The 20,000-nt window shown below is 38.5% G+C and overlaps 1 protein-coding gene across 1 annotated transcript in view; it reads left to right on the forward strand.

Annotated features, from left to right (window-relative positions):
* Positions 1 to 20,000, forward strand: part of LOC138859431 (thrombospondin type-1 domain-containing protein 7B-like) — a 650,933-nt gene that overhangs the window by 545,247 nt on the left and 85,686 nt on the right. Inside the window, exons 6-7 of the mRNA XM_070114564.1 lie at positions 10,114 to 10,241; positions 10,933 to 11,112. Coding sequence (XP_069970665.1) covers positions 10,114 to 10,241; positions 10,933 to 11,112 — 308 coding nt within the window. The remainder of the gene's footprint in view (positions 1 to 10,113; positions 10,242 to 10,932; positions 11,113 to 20,000) is intronic.

Below are 20,000 nucleotides of genomic sequence, written 5' to 3' on the forward strand. Positions count from 1 at the left end.
TTGTATGAGTATACAAAAAAATAAAGTTCCTGCTAACGGAAGTTTCAGGACTCACGAGAATGCAGGTGAGCACCGTGCTCTAGAAAGGTGAGGGTGAAAAGGCACGCTTGCTTTGCGTGATCCTTGACATAGCTTTGTCTTTGCCTCAGGGCGTTCGTGTAAACAAAAGGGAGATGCTTACATATTTCTTTTAAAACTCAAATAACCTTTTTATTTTTAATTATAATAATTATGTATACACAGGTTACATAAAATCAATAAGAATGAATATTAGACCAATCCATGGACAAGTAGTAATAGCAGTAGTTTTAGTTTTAGCATTATTATTATCATCACATAATCCAAGCAAGGCATAGTTAAGAAAGACAATACAAACTAAAAACAAATGAATTAAGGCCGTTATCAATGAGAAGATCAACAATAAAAAATAAAATCCAACAAAAGAAAATTTGTGAGACGATAAAGAGAGAGAGAAAGAGAAAGACAGAAAGCGAGAGAGAGAGAGAGAGAGAGAGAGAGAGAGAGATAGGAGAGAGAGAGAGAGAGAAAGAGAGACAGAGAGAGAGAGAGAGAGAGAAAGAGAAAGAGATAGGACAGAGAGAGAGAGAGCGAGAGAGAGAGATAGGACAGAGGGAGAGGGAGAGAGAGAGCGAGAGAGAGAGAGAGAGAGAGAGAGAGAAAGAGAAAGAGAGAAAGAGAGAGAGAGAGAGAGAGAGAGAGGACAGAGGAGAGAGAGAGAGAAAGAGAAAGAAAGAAAGAGAGAGAGAGAGAGACAGCGAAATGAGAGAGGGAGCGATAGATAGATAGATAGAGAGATAGGAGAGAGAGAGAGAGCGAGAGAGAAAGAGATTGCGCTGATGAATGCTATTTCCCTCCCGACAACTTCCCCAAACTTCATTGTCCGAGAATTCAAAGTTTTAATCTGATTACAGGCTCTGCTCTGCATCGTTACCATCTTATTTCGTTAGTGTTATGATTGAGAATACGAAAAACAGAAAAAAAGAAAATAAGTAAAAGGTTACGACAAAACAGAAAAAAAAAGAAAATAGGTAAAAGGTTACGAAAAACAGACGAAAAGAAAAGAAATAAAAGATTATTGAATCGTTTTGTCTCATTCGGTATGATGATAAAACGAGAAACAGAAAAAAAGAAGGATTACTGAATCGGTTTTATATAATTTGGTCTGATTAATAAGGTAATAAAGACACAAGAGAAATATAAAATGAAAGGTTATTGAAATGTTCCATATAATTTACTATGATTGATGATATGAAAAATAAGATTAAGAAGATAAAACAAGATAAATCATATAAAAAAAGGTTGTTCAATTTTTTTTTTTTTTTATAATTTCCTATGATTAATAATACGACAAATGGATATATATATATGTGTGTGTGTGTGTGTGTGTGATGTTATCAAATCGTTTTATATAATTCATTATGATTAATTATAAGAAAAACAGACAAGCAAAAAATAGAATAAAAAGTTACTGAATCGTTCTATATACTTAAATGATACGAAAATAGACAAGATAAATCAAATCAAATAAAAGATTATTGAAACGTTTTATATAATTCACTATGATTGATTACCATAAGATTAAAATATAATAATAATAACATGAAAGGTTTTTGAATCATTCCATACAATTCGGTATAATTGATAAAACTAAACATAAACAAGAAAAATGTAAACTAAAAGGCTAAACTAAACGAAAAATAGACAAGATAAATGAAATTGAAAATCAATCGTAATATACAGTTCGCTCATTCGGTACAGATATCATCGAGAGAGAGAAAAAAAAAAAAAAAAAAAAATATATATATATATATATACATATATATATATATATATATATATATATATATATATATATATATATATATATATATATATATATATATATATACATCGATTCCGAAAGTAAATGATCTAAACTTTTGAGTCTGAAACATAGGCAGGCAAAATATCTGTCAGTAATTTTATTTTCTTGTTATTTGTTGTTTATTACGATTGTTATTATCATTATTATTACTATCATTATTATTATATTGTTATGATTATTGTTGTTATTGGCATCACCATCATCGTTATTATTATTATTACTATCCTTATTACCATTGTCGTTATCATTATTATTGTCATACTTATCAATGTATTATCATTGATGTTGGTAACATCATCAACATCATCAGCATCAGCATCATCATCATTAGCAGCAGCAGCATTTTCATCATTAACATTATCATCAGCACTACATATTAATCATTATCCTCATTTTCACCATCATCATTATCATTTTCTTCATCATCATCATCATCATCATCATCATCATCATCATCATCATCACCATCATCATCACCACCACCACCACCGCCATCATTAATCATAATTCAAGTATAACATACCTACAAAAAACGATTAAAAATATACAGCTCAATCGACTGACAAGCTGTCAGTCGATTGAGCTATTGAGATATGAAATAATAATAATAATAATAATAATAATGATAATAATAGTAGTAGTAGTAGTAGTAGTAGTAGTAGTAGTAGTAGTAGTAGTAGTAGTAGTAGTAGTAATAATAATAATAATAATAATAATAATAATAATAACAATAAAATGAAAAAATTAAAAAGGCAAAAAGGTCAGTCACTGGCATTCCTAATATGGCAAATTCTGCAACGGGAATCAATACCAGCAAATCCAACTGGATTGGACAAACAATATCAGAAAGGAGATGAGTGATGCAATTTTCATTTTTCTTTCCTATCTTTTTTTTATCTATTTCTTTTGTTCGTATTGCTATTATCATTGTTGTTACTATCTTATTATCATCATCATCATCATAATCATCACTATTATCATTATCATTATCATTATTACTATTATCACTACTGTCATTATCGTTACGATTATCATCACTATTATCATTATCTTCATTATCATTATTACTATTCTTATTACTATTATCATTATCATTATCATTACTGTTGTTGTTGTTTTTATCATTACCATTATCATCATCATCAGTGCTATTATTGCTTCATTGTTGCTTTAATTTTATCAATATCACTACCATCATTATTATTATTCTCATTATCATCATTATCATCATCATCATTGTCATTACCATTATTACCAATTCATTGCATCCGCATTATTATCATTATCATTATCATAATTCATTGTCACTTTCATCACTATGGTGATGATGATGATGATGATGATGATGATAACAATCATAATTATGATAATATTAATAATATTAATAATAGTGATAATGATAATAATAATGATAATAATAATAATAATAATAATAATAATAATAATAATAATAATAATAATAATAATAATAATAATAATAATAATGATAATATTAATGATGATGATAATAATAATAGTAGTAGTAGCAGTAGTAGTAATGATAACAACAACAGAAATAATCATGATAATGATAATGATAATAGTAATGATAATGATATTTCTAATGATAGTAATAATGAAAAGAACAATAACAAATAAAAATAACCATCTATACCATAATTCATCGAAAAAATGATAATCACTATAACAACAATAACAATGTCTTAGGCCTATAACTACATGAATAACAATGTCTTAGGCCTATAACATCATGAATAACAATGTCTTAGGCCTATAACAATATGAATAACAATGTCTTCGGCCTATAACAACATGAATAACAATGTCTTAGGCCTATAACAACATGAATAACAATGTCTTAGGCCTATAACATGAATAACAATGTCTTAGGCCTATAACAACATGAATAACAATGTCTTAGACCTATAACATGAATAACAATGTCTTAGGCCTATAACATGAATAACAATGTCTTAGGCCTATAACATGAATAACAATGTCTTAGGCCTATAACAACATGAATAACAATGTCTTAGGCCTATAACAACATGAATAACAATGTCTTAGACCTATAACATGAATAACAATGTCTTAGGCCTATAACAACATGAATAAGAATGTCTTAGGCCTATAATTACTCACTCTTCTCGCCTCCGCCATCTTGCAAAAAAAAAAAAAAAAAAAAAAAAGTCTCCATTAAACGCAATCGTAAGCAAGCCAGAGATTGCAAAAGATCGGGGCGACATTTAAAAAAAAATGCACCGCGGTTCAAGCCAGTCAAGCCAAGCCTCTCGAGATGCTAAGCTGATTACTTAACTTCTTTTCTTCTTGTCTTTAACACGATACAAAGTTTGGATGGCATCGTCTCGAACCTTCCCGCGGCGGCCGCTGGGTTCTCTCTGGCTGGCGGGAACTGGGATGGGCGGCGGGGGGGCGGTGGGGGATGGGCGGGGGGTACGGGCGTATTTTGTTCGAATTGTTTTGTTTTGTTTTATACGTTGTTTGGTTTATTTTATTTCTTTTTCATTTTTCTGTCTCCGTTTCCGTCTCTGTCTCTGTTTCTCTCTCTGTCTCTTTTCTTCTCCTTCTTCTTCTTCTTCTTCTTTGTTTTTACATTCTTTGGGATTATCGTTTTTTTTCTCTATTTAGTTTGTGTCTCCTCCAGGTTGATTTTTTTTCTTTTTTTTTTTTTTTTTTTGTAATCAACAAGCGCCTCGGGGACTCGCACTGACGAGTTTGGTAGGTGGGATACGGGCGTATTTTGACTAAATTATTTTTTTATTTGTTCGTTTTACATTATTTAAAGTTAACCTTTTTCCTTCCTTTCTTTTCTTTTATTTGAGTGTCTCCCCTGGTCTGATTTTTGCTGTTGATGTCGAGATCAACAAGCGCCCTTGGAAATCACACTAACAAATTTTCAGGTTAGCTGGAATGGCCGGTGGGATACGGGCGTATTTTTTTTCCGAATTGCTTTTTGTTTTTGTTTTTCTGAGCATTAGTTTAGGTTAAAGTTTAGTAACGTAAATGTCTCCTTAGGGCCGATTCTTTTTTTTTTTTTTTTTTTTTTTTTTTTTTTTTTTTTTTTTTTTTTTTTGTCGTGACCAACACACAGCCCAGGGACTCTCTCAAACAAATTTCAATTTTGGCGGTAATGATCGGCGGGAAACAGCTGTAAAAAATTTGTATTATTATTTTTATTAATAATTGGTAATAAAAATCTTCTTCGTTACTTTTTGCATATTTTTTGGTAAGAAAACCCAACGTAACGTTATCTTTAACATCAATATCATGAACCAAAATTCCGATGACTAAAAGATGTACACCTCAGCTGAGACTGTCAAACTTGGTCACTTCAGCCAAACTGTCGTTAAAATCCACGCTTGTTTACGTAATTTAACCATACATAACAAGACGTAACTTAACCAGTCATAACAAGACGTAACTTAACCAGTCATAACAAGACTTAACTCAACCATTCATAACAAGACTTAGCTTAACCATTCATAACAAGACGTAACTTAACCAGTCATAACAAGACTTAACTTCACCAGTCATAACAAGACAATTTAACCAGTCATAACAAGACTTAACTTAACCAGTCATAACAAGACATAACTTAACCATGTCATAACAAGACGTAACTTAACCAGTCATAACAAGACGTAACTTAACCAGTCATAACAAGACGTAACTTAACCAGTCATAACAAGACTTAACTTAACCAGTCATAACAAGACTTAACTTAACCAGTCATAACAAGACTTAACTTAACCAGTCATAACAAGACTTAACTTAACCAGTCATAACAAGACTTAACTTAACCAGTCATAACAAGACGTAACTTAACCAGTCATAACAAGACTTAACTTAACCAGTCATAACAAGACTTAACTTAACCAGTCATAACAAGACCTAACTTAACCAGTCATAACAAGACGTAACTTAACCAGTCATAACAAGACTTAACTTAACCAGTCATAACTAGACGTAACTTAACCAGTCATAACAAGACGTAACTTAACCAGTCATAACAAGACTTAACTTAACCAGTCATAACAAGACGTAACTTAACCAGTCATAACAAGACGTAACTTAACCAGTCATAACAAGACGTAACTTAACCATTCATAACAAGACGTAACTTAACCAGTCATAACAAGACGTAACTTAACCAGCCATACCAAGACGTAACTTAACCAGTCATAACAAGACGTAACTTAACCAGTCATAACAAGACGTAACTTAACCAGTCATAACTAGACGTAACTTAACCAGTCATAACAAGACGTAACTTAACCAGTCATAACAAGACGTAACTTAACCAGCCATAACAAGACTTAACTTAACCAGTCATAACTAGACGTAACTTAACCAGTCATAACAAGACGTAACTTAACCAGTCATAACAAGACTTAACTTCACCAGTCATGATAAGACTTAACCAGTCATAACAAGACGTAACTTAACCAGTCATAACAAGACGTAACTTAACCAGCCATAACAAGACTTAACTTAACCAGTCATAACTAGACGTAACTTAACCAGTCATAACAAGACGTAACTTAACCAGTCATAACAAGACGTAACTTAACCAGTCATAACAAGACGTAACTTAACCAGTCATAACAAGACTTAACTTAACCAGTCATAACAAGACGTAAGTTAACCAGTCATAACAAGACTTAACTTAACCAGTCATAACTAGACGTAACTTAACCAGTCATAACAAGACGTAACTTAACCAGTCATGATAAGACGTAACTTAACCAGCCATAACAAGACTTAACTTAACCAGCCATAACAAGACTTGTCCTGTAACCATTCACATAGTTTATGTTACTTGTCCAAAATGAACCACCAAGTTACTGTATCATTATTGATGTTCACTGTATTAATGCAGTTATGTAGAACAGAATCTCAGTACACAGGATCATTATTCATGTGGCATCTTTGCAGTCGCTGAAGATTTAAAAAATTTCAAAAGCATATATGCACAGATTCGTCATTATAAGACCCGGTAATAATAACCCGGTAACTGTTTCGAAAGGAGGTGGAATGGAATGTCATGCTTAAGTATCTGTGAACGTCATTATGTTTATAATTACCATCACTATCATTATTACCATTGTCATCACCATTATCAACATCTTCACCATCACCATCACCATTATCATCACCATCAACATCATCATAACCCTCATCATCACCATCGCCATTATTATCACCATCATCACTATCACCATTATCATCATCATCATTGATCCCTCCCTCAAATTTGGATCCGGAGACCCAACAAAACAATAAATGGCCCAACAGAAAAGAAAGAAGGAACCACAACAGACTACGAAATAACTGTTCATATGTGTGGTACACCTGCGTTATCAGGTACACTAACAGATGGTGGTAAAATGGTACACTACTAGATGGTACTGAGATGGTACACTACCAGATGGTACTGAGATGGTACACTACCAGATGGTACTGAGATGGTACACTACCAGATGGTACTGAGATGGTACACTACCAGATGGTACTGAGATGGTACACTACCAGATGGTACTGAGATGGTACACTACCAGATGGTACTAAAATAGTACACTGCAGATAGTGCTAAAATGGTACACTACCAGATGTTACTAAAATGGTACACTACTTGGTACTAAAATGGTTCACTACAGATGGTGCTAAAATGGTATATTACCAGATGGTATTAAAATGTTACACTATTCCTTACAGAGAATAGTTCAACCAGTGAATCCCTATTCTTACCAATATGCGGTGTGTGTTTTCAGCAGAATGGCATAGAGGCAATTTTTGTAGACCCTACATTAGCATGTTCATGGACATGTGTCTTGCTCATGGGAAGATCAAGTTCACATCTATAGAGAGCAGTAATGAGCGATCCATAGATTACTGTGCTGGGAAAGTACTTAAAAGAAGAGTTATGACACCATTGTCAATTTTTATGACGCTTTGGTTATGTAGTCGAATTTACCAGGATGTGTCATACAATATTTTGAAATGAGATGCGGAGAATTTTCACTTTTTTTTTTTTTTTTCTTTCTTTTTTGTGTATGTTTTGTAATTCCTGTTTTTACTTTTATAGATTTAAAGACATGTTACATAACTGTTTTCAAAATAGCGTGCGATTTCTCTCAACTGCAGATACACATAATCAAAAGTTGATAATTTGAATTATGAAAATAAACCAGGAATTCTTTCATAAAAGAATATACTAAGAATAAATGTGTCAAATGACCATGCATCATGCTGATTCTATGCTGATGCTGACCATGCAACCATTCCCAACAGCATGTGGGTTTGGGTGAAGACAACAAACAACATTTCTGTGAATAAATCGTTATGAAAAAGTTTGAAATTGGGAAGACAAATTTTAGGAAAGTGAACAGCGAAGGGGAGGAAGACCCCCTTCATTCAGGTAAATAAAAGTCTGTTATTCCTTGGCGTCCGATTTTTTCTCTTTATGATGAGGGAGGAAAGGAAAGAAAAAAACAAACACGCATGGATAGGCAGCTATTGTGCCATCATAATCCCATTCTCTCCTCCCCTCTTTCCTTTATTCTCCCATCTCCCCGTCCCTCCTTTCTTCCCTCTTTCCCCTCTCCCGGTCCTTCTGTCTCCCCTCCCTTTCTTCCTTCTTCCTTCCCACTTCCCTCCCTCCCCTCCCCTTCTTCCTTCTTCCTTCCCACTTCCCTTCTTCCTTCTTCCTTCCTACTTCCCTCCCTCCCCTCCCTTTCTTCCTTCTTCCTTCCCACTTCCCTCCCTCCCCTTCCTTCCTGCCTTCTTCCCTCCCTCTACTCTCCCTGTCCTCTTACCTCCCTTCCCCCCCCTCCCTCTCTTCCCCCTTCCTCCCTCCCCCCTCACTGCCATCCCCAATCCTCCCCCATCCCCCACCTCCCCCCCCCTCCCCCCCATCCGGCATGGACTCCCCAACCATCGCTCGAAGTTGCGCTGTTATCTCATGCATACACGGACACAATTAGTGGATTAATTACATCGCTAATGAGCAAATTATTACCCTCCGCTTGATGTAGGGATATAATGGGCATTAACTTTGCCAGAGTGATTTGTCAATATCGCAACAATTACTTACGTTGGGGTTCCTCTTTTGCCGCGGTTGTTGTTTTGTTTGTGTGTGTTGGGGGGGGGGGGGAAGGATGGAATCATAATTGCCAAAGTAATGATTAATGACAATCGCTGGGACGTAACTGCATAATGAGGGTGACACATTGCTAAATGGCGTGGCATGAGATCGTCCGTTAGCCGTGAAATCTCATCGTGTTAAAAGCCCAATGAGGAGTAAATACCAATGACCTCATTAAAAAAAACAAAAACAAAAAAAAAACATTAAAAAAAAAGAAAAAAAAAAAGACCTCATTAAAAAAAAGAGAGAGAGAGAGAGATGGAGTTTTAACAGCTTTGCGTAATGAACAGCGTGACTTACGGTAACGACCGGAATGAACGCTTTCGAACGAGACATAATCGTTCGGGTTTTGCGAAAGCCGCGAATTATCGGAAGGTAATTGATTCGCGTGATCTGCGAGCGCCCGAGGCCTTGTCAATAGAGAGGGTTGGCGTCAGGAAGGGCATCCGGCCGTATAGATTATTAATGGGGTCGTTATGGATGAACGGCCTCCACTGATTTCCCTATTACAGCCTATTCCATGTGCGGAATTCATGATGAACAGGTTGGAACAGGAACAACGAAGGGAAGGACAAGAAAACACACGAATATGCCGAAGGCCTTTTCGCTAATTCTCTGACGAAGATGCCCCGACGAAGGAAAAGAGAATAAATATAGCAAATAAATGAATAAAGAAAGAAAATCGCAAAAAGGCCTTCGGCATATTCGTGTGCTTTCTCGTCCTTCCTTCCCTTCGTTGTTCCTGTTCCGGCCTTTTCCATATTGGTTTTGGCATGGGTTTTTACAGCCCGATGCCCTTCCTGACGCCAACCCTCTCTATTTATCCGGGCTTGGGACCGGCACTCACAAGGGCTGGCTTACCCCCCAGGTGGCTTTTATAATGGGCAATCAAGGTAAAGTTTCTTGCCTAAGAAAAAAATAGTATCTAATAAAACCAATTTATATATGAGAGTGAGATAAAGCTACAGCTATAAAAAAAAAAAAAAATAAAAAAAATAAAAAATAAAAAAACATTGCCCTGTAAGTCTCCTGACGACGCCCTTCTCTCCTCCTCCTCCTGAAGGTGGTGCGTGAGGTGAGGGAGAGGCGGAGGACAGGCAAGGCTCTCCAGCACGGCGACGGCGTTCCCTGCCCGCACCTCCTGGAGCGACACACCCTTCCCGATCCCAGTCTGCAGCCATGTGATACCAGGTACGGTTATGTGTGTGTGTGGAGGGGGGGGTGTACCTGCATTTGCAAGTGTGTGTGTGTGTGTGTGTGTGTGTTTGTGTGTTTGTGTGTGTGTGTGTGTGTGTGTGTGTGTGTGTGTGTGTGTGTGTGTGTGTGTGTGTGTGTGTGTGTGTGTGTGTGTGGAGGGGGGGTGTACCTGCATTTGCAAGTGTGTGTGTGTGCGTGTGTGTGAGTGTGTGTGTGTGTGTGTGTGTGTGTGTGTGTGTGTGACTGTGTGTGTGTGTGTGTACGTATATATACATATATTTATATGTCTATATATACATATATATACATATGTACATATTAGATATAGCAATCGCCTTCTCCCCTTGTCACTCTTTTACCCAATTCACTTTCCTCCTTTTCCTTGCTTTTGCCCCCTCCTCCTTCCCCCTCCCCCTCTCCACACACCCCTCCCCTCCACACACCTTTCCCCTCCCATCCACACACCCCTCCCCTCTCCCCTTCCTTCCTCCTCCCCTCCACACACCCCTCCCTACCTCCATCTCCTCCCTTACCCCCCGCCTCCATACCCCCTCATCCCCCCCCCGCCTCCACACACCCCTTCCCCCCACCTCTCACCCCCCTCAACCCTCCTCCACCCAACCCCTTCCACCCACCTCTCACCCCCACACCTCTCACCCCACCCCTCTTCCCTCTGCACCAACAGGTACCAGTGGGTGAGCTCCGCGTGGGGTCCCTGCGTGGCGAGCATAGGCGTCGAGGAAGCGGCTGTGCGTTGCGGCGGGGGCGTGCAGACGAGACAGCTGACGTGCGTGCGGGCGGCTGACCACGTCCCCGTTGCTGACGACCTGTGTGTGCACGTCGAGCCGCCGCCGCGCGTCCAAAGGTCAGTGCCGGTTTATTGATTGATTTGTTGATGTCTTTGTTCATCGTGGTGCTGGGGTCTCGAGGATGTGTGTGCATGTATACTGTATGGATACATAGAGGAAGAGGGAGAGGAAGAAGGCGAGGAAGTAGTGGGAGGAGAAGAAAAAGAAGAAGGGGGAGAAGGAGAAGAAGAAGAAGGAGAAGGAGGAGAAGAAGAAGAAGATAATAATAATAATTATAAGAGGAAGAAGAAGAAGAAGGAGGAGGAGGAGGAAAATGAGAAGAAGACGGAGAAGATGAAAAAGAAGAACGAGGAGGAGGAGGAGGAGAAGATATAAATAGATTCAATAAGCAAAGGTATATATGTATGTATGTACATGTACATACATATGCAGATAGACAGATTGGGTTCCAGAAGATGAGAGAGAATACCCGTGCGTTTGTTTGTAAAAATAAATCCTTTTCCTTATATGTTGTCGCATGAACCAATTGCAAGTGCTGTCAAGAGTGACTGCGAATAGGGAGAGGAAATGAAAAGAGAAAATAAAGTGAGGGAAGAAAGCAAGAATATTGGCAATGGGAGGAGGGTAAAGAATGAAAAAGACGAATGGGCGAGAAAGAGAGAGGAAAAGGGAGTGATGGAGAGAGAGAGGAGAGAGAGAGGGAAAAGAGTAAAGGAGCGAACGAAAATGTAAAAAAAAAAGTAATTGGAGTGTAAAAGTGAAAAAAACAGAGGACTCAATAATGAAAAAAAAGACATACAAACATTCCCCTAAAAAAAAAAAAGAAGAAAAAAATCCAACATGGACTCCTCTCTGCCAAAAAAAAAAAAATTGTCCAACTGACATCCACATGAACACTTCAATGAAATCCTTTTAACGGGGTCTAAGGACATCAGACAGATCCTGGAACAGACTCCTACCTCGCTCTTCGTTACCAAGGACTCGCTACGTCGGCCACACACTCGAACACCTACCTGAAGAAGGGACTCGCTTACCACGTGATACCAAGGTCCTCAGTCTGCTCAGGTAAAGAGGCGTGTGAGTGCGATAGAAAAAAATGTGTTTGGTTGGTTTGTTTCTTTGTGTACGTGTCGGGGAGGGGGGGAGGGGGTGTATGTGTGTAAGGGGAGTGATTGAGTGTGTATGTATGTGTACCGGGAGGGGGGGGGGGGATTTGAATGTGTGTGTGTGAGTGTGTGTGGTTTGACTGTGTTTTTGTGGTTGTGACTTTGAGTGTGTGTGTGTGTGTGTGTGTGTGAATTTGATTGTGTGTGTGCGTGAATCAGACTGTGTTTTTGTGATTGTGATTTTGAAAGCATGTGTGTATGTGTGTGCTTTTACCTGCGACTAATATTTGTGACTACGTGTATTTGTGACTACATATAAATGTAATCATATCCGATTGCCCTTCCGTGAATTTACACCACCACTACCCACATCATGTCCTTAATCATATCGACGATAATCCCAGTTCCACATCAAGATAGCAACCCCACATTTCGACAGTGTGGAGAGAGGTCCATTAGGGTCGAATTCCTTTGGCGCCAGTGAGAGGGAATGGCGTGGAGGCGAGAGGAGGGTGAAGTGAAGTGCAGACACGTGAGGGACTATTGAGTTACGACTGACTAAGTGAGAGAGAGCGCTGTGTTCCCGTGTCCCAAATTCCTTGCAAAATGTTGTTAACTGTGTTTGACCTTGAGTGATGTGTTGCTTCGTGTACGTGTGTGTACGTGCTTGTATGTGTGTACGTGTGTGTACGTGCTTGTGTGTGTGTACGTGTGTGTACGGGTTTGTATGTGTGTGTGTGGATGTGGTGTGATTGATTTTAATGGTGTTTGGCCTTGAGTGATGTGGTGCTTCGTGTGTGTACGTGTGTGTGTGTACGTGTTTGTATGTATGTGTGTGTGTGTGATATGATTGATGTTAACGGTGTCTGACCTTTGGTGTATCGCCTCGTGTGGGCATGTTTGTGGGTGTTTTTTTGTTTGTTTTTTTGTTTGTTTATTTTTTGCACATGTGTGTGGGTATGTTCGTTTGTGTGTATTTGTGTACGTGTAAGTGATTCTTTTGTGTGTATGAATGTGACTTTTCCTCTTGTTTTTTTTCTCTCTCTTTTCTTTTTTCTTACTTTTTTTTACTTTTTCTCTTTTTTTGTAGGAGATGATAAACTTTACTTGTATGTGCATTTCGTCAATATATATTAATTTTTGGATCTTCTATGCTTGTGTTGGCATTTTCTTCTTAATCTAAGCCCTAACGATTAATACTTTTTTTCCTGGTCTTCTTTCGCAAAAAAAAAAAAAAAAAAAAAAAAAAAATGAAATCTTTGTCGTATACTAACACTCACAAGTTGTTTCGCGGAAGTATATATTTACAACTTTGCGGTTTTCAGCTTAAGTTTAAGCGGACTCATTCGCCGAAGTCTTGCTATATAAAGGAAGTAATCCGGATAATAAGCTAAAGCCTTTTTTTTTCTTTTTTTTTTTTTTTGCTCTCTCTCCCTCTCTATTCATTTCTCTCTATTTCTCTTTCGCTCTCGCTCTCTCTCTCTCTCTCTCTCTCTCTCTCTCTCTCTACATCTACTTATTTCTCTCTCTCTCTCTCTCTCGTTTCTCTCTCTCTCTCTCTCTCTCTCTCTCTCTCTTCTTTCTCCCTCTTCTCTCTCTCTCTCTTACTCTTTTTCTTTCTCTCTCTCTCCTTACATTTCTCTTTCTCTCTCTCTGCTCTCTCTCTCTCTCTCTCTCTCTCCTCTCTCTCTCTCTCTCTCTCTCTCTCTCTCTCTCTCTCTCTCTCTCTCTCTCTCTCTCTCTCTCCTTATCTATCTATTTATTTCTCTCTATTTTCCTCTCTCTTTCTCTTTCTCTCTCTCTCTCTCTCTCTCTCTATCTCTATCTATCTATCTATCTATCTATCTATCTATCTATCTATCTATCTATCTATCTATCTATCTATCTATCTCCTTATTTATCTACTCATTTATCTCTATTTCTCTTTCGTTATGCTCTCTCTCTCTCTCTCTCTCTCTCTCTCTCTCTCTCTTTCTCTTCTCTCTCTCATCTCTCTCTCTCTCTCTTCTCTCTCTCTCTCTCTCTCTCCTCTTCTTCTCTCTCTCTCTCTCTCGCTCACTCTCTCCTCTCCTTCTTTATCTTCTTCACCTTCTATTTCTTGTGTTGTTTGTCCTTCCGAATCGCACGTTTCTAAAAATAGATTCGCGATACGCCACGGCGGGAAAAAGAAAACCATTTTGGTGCGGCATTTGTTTTTCTTTTCTTTTCTTCTTTTTTTTTTTCTTAATCTTCGGGGAGTTTAATCAAGCTACAAGTTTGGATGACCACTCACTGATCATTAAAAAGTTTTAATCACCCGCTGGATAGCCCCGGAGCCTGGCGCGGATACAAAAGTTGGAGACGAAACGTGGAAGACAGACACCTCATTAGCCTCAGCATGAAGTACGGTACACGCCATGGCTAGAGCAATAATCGCAGTATTTTTTTTTTTTTTTTTTTTTTTTTTTTTTTTTTTTTTTTTGAGGGGATGCGGTAAAGTACCGTATAACGAGAGTTATAAGCTCTCGTCTTTTCCTCTGAAGACTCTCAGGATAAACTACGGTACACGTCATGGCTTGTGCAATAATCGTTGTGATATTTTTTCTTCTTCTTTTTGAGGGTTATAAGCCGATTTTCTCGTCTTTTTCCTTTGAAGATATTACGGAGAAGAGGCAGAGGGAGTAAGGAGAATGTCTCGAGTTGCGAAACACCGATAAGATGGAAATAAACAGTTAGCAAATATCTTATGTGACGCATTCAGGGCGTATGTAGAATGCCAACCTTTTCAGAAATAATTGAAAGAAAATTTGTATGAGCATCCCTATAGATTCATAAATGTATATGTGTGTGTGTGCGAGTGTGTGTGTGTGTGAGTGTGTGTGTGTGTGTGTGTGTGTGTGCGAGTGTGTGTGTGTGTGTGTGCATGTGTGTGTGTGTGCGTGTGTATGCATGCGTAAGTTTGTATGCATGCGCGCGCGCGCGTGTGTGTGTGTGTGTGTATGCATGTGTGTGTATGTGTGTGCGCGTTTGTATGCATGCGTGCGTGTGTATACATGCGCGTGTGTGTATGCATGTATGTGTGTGAGCGTGCGTGTATGTATATACATGTGTATATCTGTCTGTGTGTACATATTCATGTTCTATTTACAAGTTACATACATATTTCTCTCTCTCACACGCCCCCTTCCACACGTACGCGTATATGGTGCTTCGCCTCCGTTTTCCATCCCTTGGCCCTCCTCTTCATTGCTGTTTGTTTATCATTAAGTCCCCGCGGAGATGAGGCAACGGCCTTAGTGCAGGAAGGGGGCGGGGGAGAGGAGGACGTGGAAGAAGAGGAGAGGGTAGAGGAAAAGGAGGAGGAGGAGGAGAGAGAGAAGGAAGAGATGATAGTGGAAAGGGAGGAGGAGAGAGAGGAGGAAATGGAAGAAGAGGCGATGATAGTGGAAAAGGAGGAGGAAGAGAGAGAGAAGATAGATGAAAAGGATGACGAGAGAGAAAGAAGGATGAGGAGAAGGAAGAGATGATAGTGGAAAAGGAGGAGGAGAGAGAGAAGGAAGAGATGATAGTGGAAAAGGGGGAGGAGGAGAAGGAGGAAAAGGAGGAGGAAGAGGAGGAGATGGTAGAGGAAAAGGAAGGAGGGGGAGAGAGAGAAGAAGAAGAGATGACAATGGAAAAGGAGGAGGAGGGGGAGAGAGAGAAGATAGAGGAGATAGTGGAAAAGGAGGAGAGAGAGAAGGAAGAGATGATAGTGGAAAAGGAGGTGGAGAGAGAGAAGGAAGGGATGATAGTGGAAAAGGAGGAGGAGGAGAGAGAGAAGGAAGAGATGATAGTGGAAAAGGAGGAGGAGGAGAGAGAGAAGGAAGAGATGATAGTGGAAAAGGAGGAGGAGGAGAGAGAGAAGGAAGAGATGATAGTGGAAAAGGAGGAGGAGAGAGAGAAGGAAGAGATGATAGTGGAAAAGGAGGTGGAGAGAGAGAAGGAAGGGATGATAGTGGAAAAGGAGGAGGAGGAGAGAGAGAAGGAAGAGGAGAAGGAGGGGATGATAGTGGAAAAAGGAGGAGTGAGGAGAGAGAGAAGGAAAGCGGGAAGAGATGATAGTGGAAATAGGAGTGAGGAGGAGAGAGAGAAGAAGAGGAGAAGGAGGTGATAGATGGAAGAAAATGAGGAGGAGGAGATGAGAGAAGGGAAGAGGAGAAGGAGGAGATGATAGTGGAAAGAGGAGAAGAAGACAAAGATAGAGAAGGAGGAGAAGAAGGGAGAGACAGAGGTAGAGAAGGGAGGAGGAGGAAGGAGACAGAGGTAGAGAGGGAGGAGGAGTGGAGGAGATTCAAGAGAAGAGAAGAAGGAGAAGAAAGAAGAGATAGAGGAAAGAGATAAGATAAGGGAAAAGATGAAGAAAATGAGAGAGGAGGAAGAAAAGGGAGACAGAAGAGGAAAAGAAGGGGAGAGGAGGAAGAAACCGAGAAAGAAAGGTGAAAGAAGCGAATAAAAAAGAAAAGAAAAAGTAGACAAAGAAGGAGGAAGAAGTGCACGAATTAGACAAAAAGAATAAGAAGACGGGGGAAAAGAGAAGAAAGAGGCAGAGAAGGAGAAACGACAACAAAACAGCAAAGAAGAAAATAACATAGACACACAAGGAGCTCTAAATTAACAAAGAAACACCAAATAAAACGCAGATAACGAAGACAGAGAGAAGGAGAGGGAGAGAGAGAGAGAGAGAGAGAGACCGGAATAAACCAGATGAGACTAAACACCATGCACTTGCCCCCCCCCCTAAAAAAAAAAAAAAAAAAAAAAAAAATATTGGTACACGATAACAACCATAATATCAGGATTAGCCGATCTGAGAGCAAGCAATGAGAGGATTCGGCACGAGGCAGATTGCGTAAATGAGAGTAGAAAGATGAAATGAGGGAAATGAAATAAGGGCCGTGAGAGAGGAAATGTGGGTCATGAGAGATGGGAAGGTAGGGTTACGAAATAAGTGAAATGAGGGTCATGAGAGAGAAAATGAGGGTCATGAGAGAAATTAAATAATGGTCATGAGAGAGGGGAAATGAGGGTCATGAGAGATGGGAAGGAAGGTTCATGAGAGAAAGGAAATGAGGGTCATGAGAGATGGGAAGGAAGGTTCATGAGATAAGTGAAATGAGGTTCATGAGATAAGTGAAATGAGGATCATAAGAGAAATGGAATAAGAGTCATGAGAGAGAGGAAATGAGAGTAATGACAGAGGAAATGAGGGTCATGAGAGAAATGAAATAAGAGCCGTGAGAAAGAAAATGAGGGTCTTGAGAGAGGGGAAGGAAGGTTCATGAGATAAGTGAAATGAGGGTCATGAGAAAGAGGAAATGAGGGTCATGAGAAAAATGAAATAATGGTCATGAGAGAGGAGAAATGAGAGTAATGAGAAATCAAATAATGGTCATGAGAGAGGAAATGAGGGTCATGAGAGAGGGGAAGGAAGATTCATGAGATAAGTGAAATGAGGGTCATGAAATAAGTGAAATATGGGTAATGAGATAAGTGAAATGAGGGTCATGAGAGAAATGAAATGATCATGAGAAAGAGGAAATGAGGATCATGAGAGAAATGAAATAAGAGTCATGAGATAAGTGAAATGAGAATCATGAGAGAAATGAAATAAGGATCATGACATAGAGGAAATGAGAGTAATGACAGAGGAAATGAGGGTCATGAGAGAAATGAAATGAGGATCATGAGAAAGAGGAAATGAGGATCATGAGAGAAATGAAATAAGAGTCATGAGATAAGTGAAATGAGAATCATGAGAGAAATGAAACAAGGATCATGACAGAGAGGAAATGAGAGTAATGACAGAGGAAATGAGGGTCATGAAATAAGAGAAAATAAGAGAAAATGTTCTTCAGAAACTCTCATATCCGTAATCCTACCCACTTAAGCAGATTTTTATCGTGGATTGAACCCTCTCCTGGCGAACCCAATGCGGATATTGGGTTCTCTGCCCCGAGAAAATGCGCTTCGATAAGAGAGATTGAGAGAGAGAGAGAGAGAGAGAGAGAGAGAGTGAGAGAAAGAGAAGAGAAAGAGAGAGACAAAGAGAGAGAGAGAGAGAGATTGAGAGAGTAGAGAGAGAGAGAGAGTGGGAGGGAGGAGAGGGAGGGAGGGAGGAGGGAGGGAGGGAGGGAGGGAGGAGGGAGGGAGAGAGGGAGGGAGTGGAGAGAGGGGGGGAGGGAGAGAGAGAGAGAGAGAGAGAGGGAGAGGGAGAGGGAGGGAGGAGGGAGGGAGGGAGGGAGGGAGAGAGAGAGAGAGAGAGAGAGAGAGAGAGAGAGAAGTGAGAGAGATATAGATAGATAGGGAGAGTGAGAGAAAGAGGAGAAGTGAAAGAGAGAGAGAGAGATAGAGATAGAGGATAGGAGATAGAGAGAGAGAGAGAGAGTGAGAGTGGAGAGGAGAAAGAGAGGGAGAAGAGAAGGAGAGAGAGGGTGAGAAGAGAAGAGAAAGACAAAGAGAGATACATAGGTAGACAGAGAGGAGAGAGAGAAGAGAAAAAGAGAGAGGGAGAGAGGGGGGGGCAAAGAGAGAGAGAGAGAAAGAGAGAGAGAGAAAGAGAGATAGAGAGGGGGCAAAGAAACAGAGAAAAAAAGAAAGAGTTTGAGAGAAAGAGAGAGAAAAAAAAGAGAGATTGATAAAGAGAGGGAAAGAGAGAGAGAAGAGAAAGAGAGAGAGAGTGGGAGAAAGAGAGAGACAGAAGAAAAGAGAAGAGAAATAGAGATAGAGAGGGAGAGGGAGAGAGAGAGAAGAGAACATAACAGAACATAAGAGAAAGAGAGAGAGAAGAGAACATAACAGAACATAAGAGAAAGAGAGAGAGAAAGAAATATTAGCAAATTAAGAAATGAGAAATTTTATAGATGGAAAATAATAAATACACATACATAAAATCTAAGAAATAAGTGAATGGATGAACGCATGGAAAATATTTTATTATCATTATCATTATTATTTTATTATTATTATTATCATCATCATTAAAATTTGGCTTATTGTTATCCTTCTCATCATTAATATTATCATTATAGTTATCATATTATTATTACTATTACCAGTATCATTACTGTTATCATTATTATTGTCACTATCATTATTGTTATGATTATTACTGTTATTATTGTTATTATCATTTTCATACTCATTATTATCAATATCATCATGATCATCATTATCATCATCATCATTATCATTATCATTATTATCATCATTATCATTATCATTATTATAGTTGTTGTTGTTATCATTTCTATTACTATTACTACAATTATTATTATTATTATTGTTATTATTTTTTATGATTATTGTTATCATTATTATCATTATTACTATTATCATTATTATCATTATTATTATTAATATTATTATTATTATTATCATTATTATTATCATAATCACCATGACTATAATCAGTAGCAGAAACAACAAACAACATCAGTATTATATCATCATCATCATCGTAATTACTATCACTGCTGTTACTTTCATCATCATTCGTACTATCAATAGCATTTCCATCCCCATCATCATCATCATCATCATCATTATCATCATTAATACCGTTTTTCCCATCTTCATCATTGCTATAACCCTTACCTCATTATCATCATCATCATCATTATCATCGTAATTTCCATCATCACCATTGCTATAACCATTCCCTCATTATCATCATCCTCATCATCATTATCATCGTCATTTCCATCATCACCATTGCTAAAACCATTACTTCATTATCATCATCATTATCATCGTTTTCCCATCTTCATCATTGCTATAACCATTCCCTCATCATCATCAATAACCCTTTTTATTATCAGCAA

The sequence above is a fragment of the Penaeus vannamei genome, chromosome 36, assembly GCF_042767895.1.
Source record: "Penaeus vannamei isolate JL-2024 chromosome 36, ASM4276789v1, whole genome shotgun sequence".
Taxonomy (NCBI): Eukaryota; Metazoa; Arthropoda; class Malacostraca; order Decapoda; family Penaeidae; genus Penaeus; species Penaeus vannamei.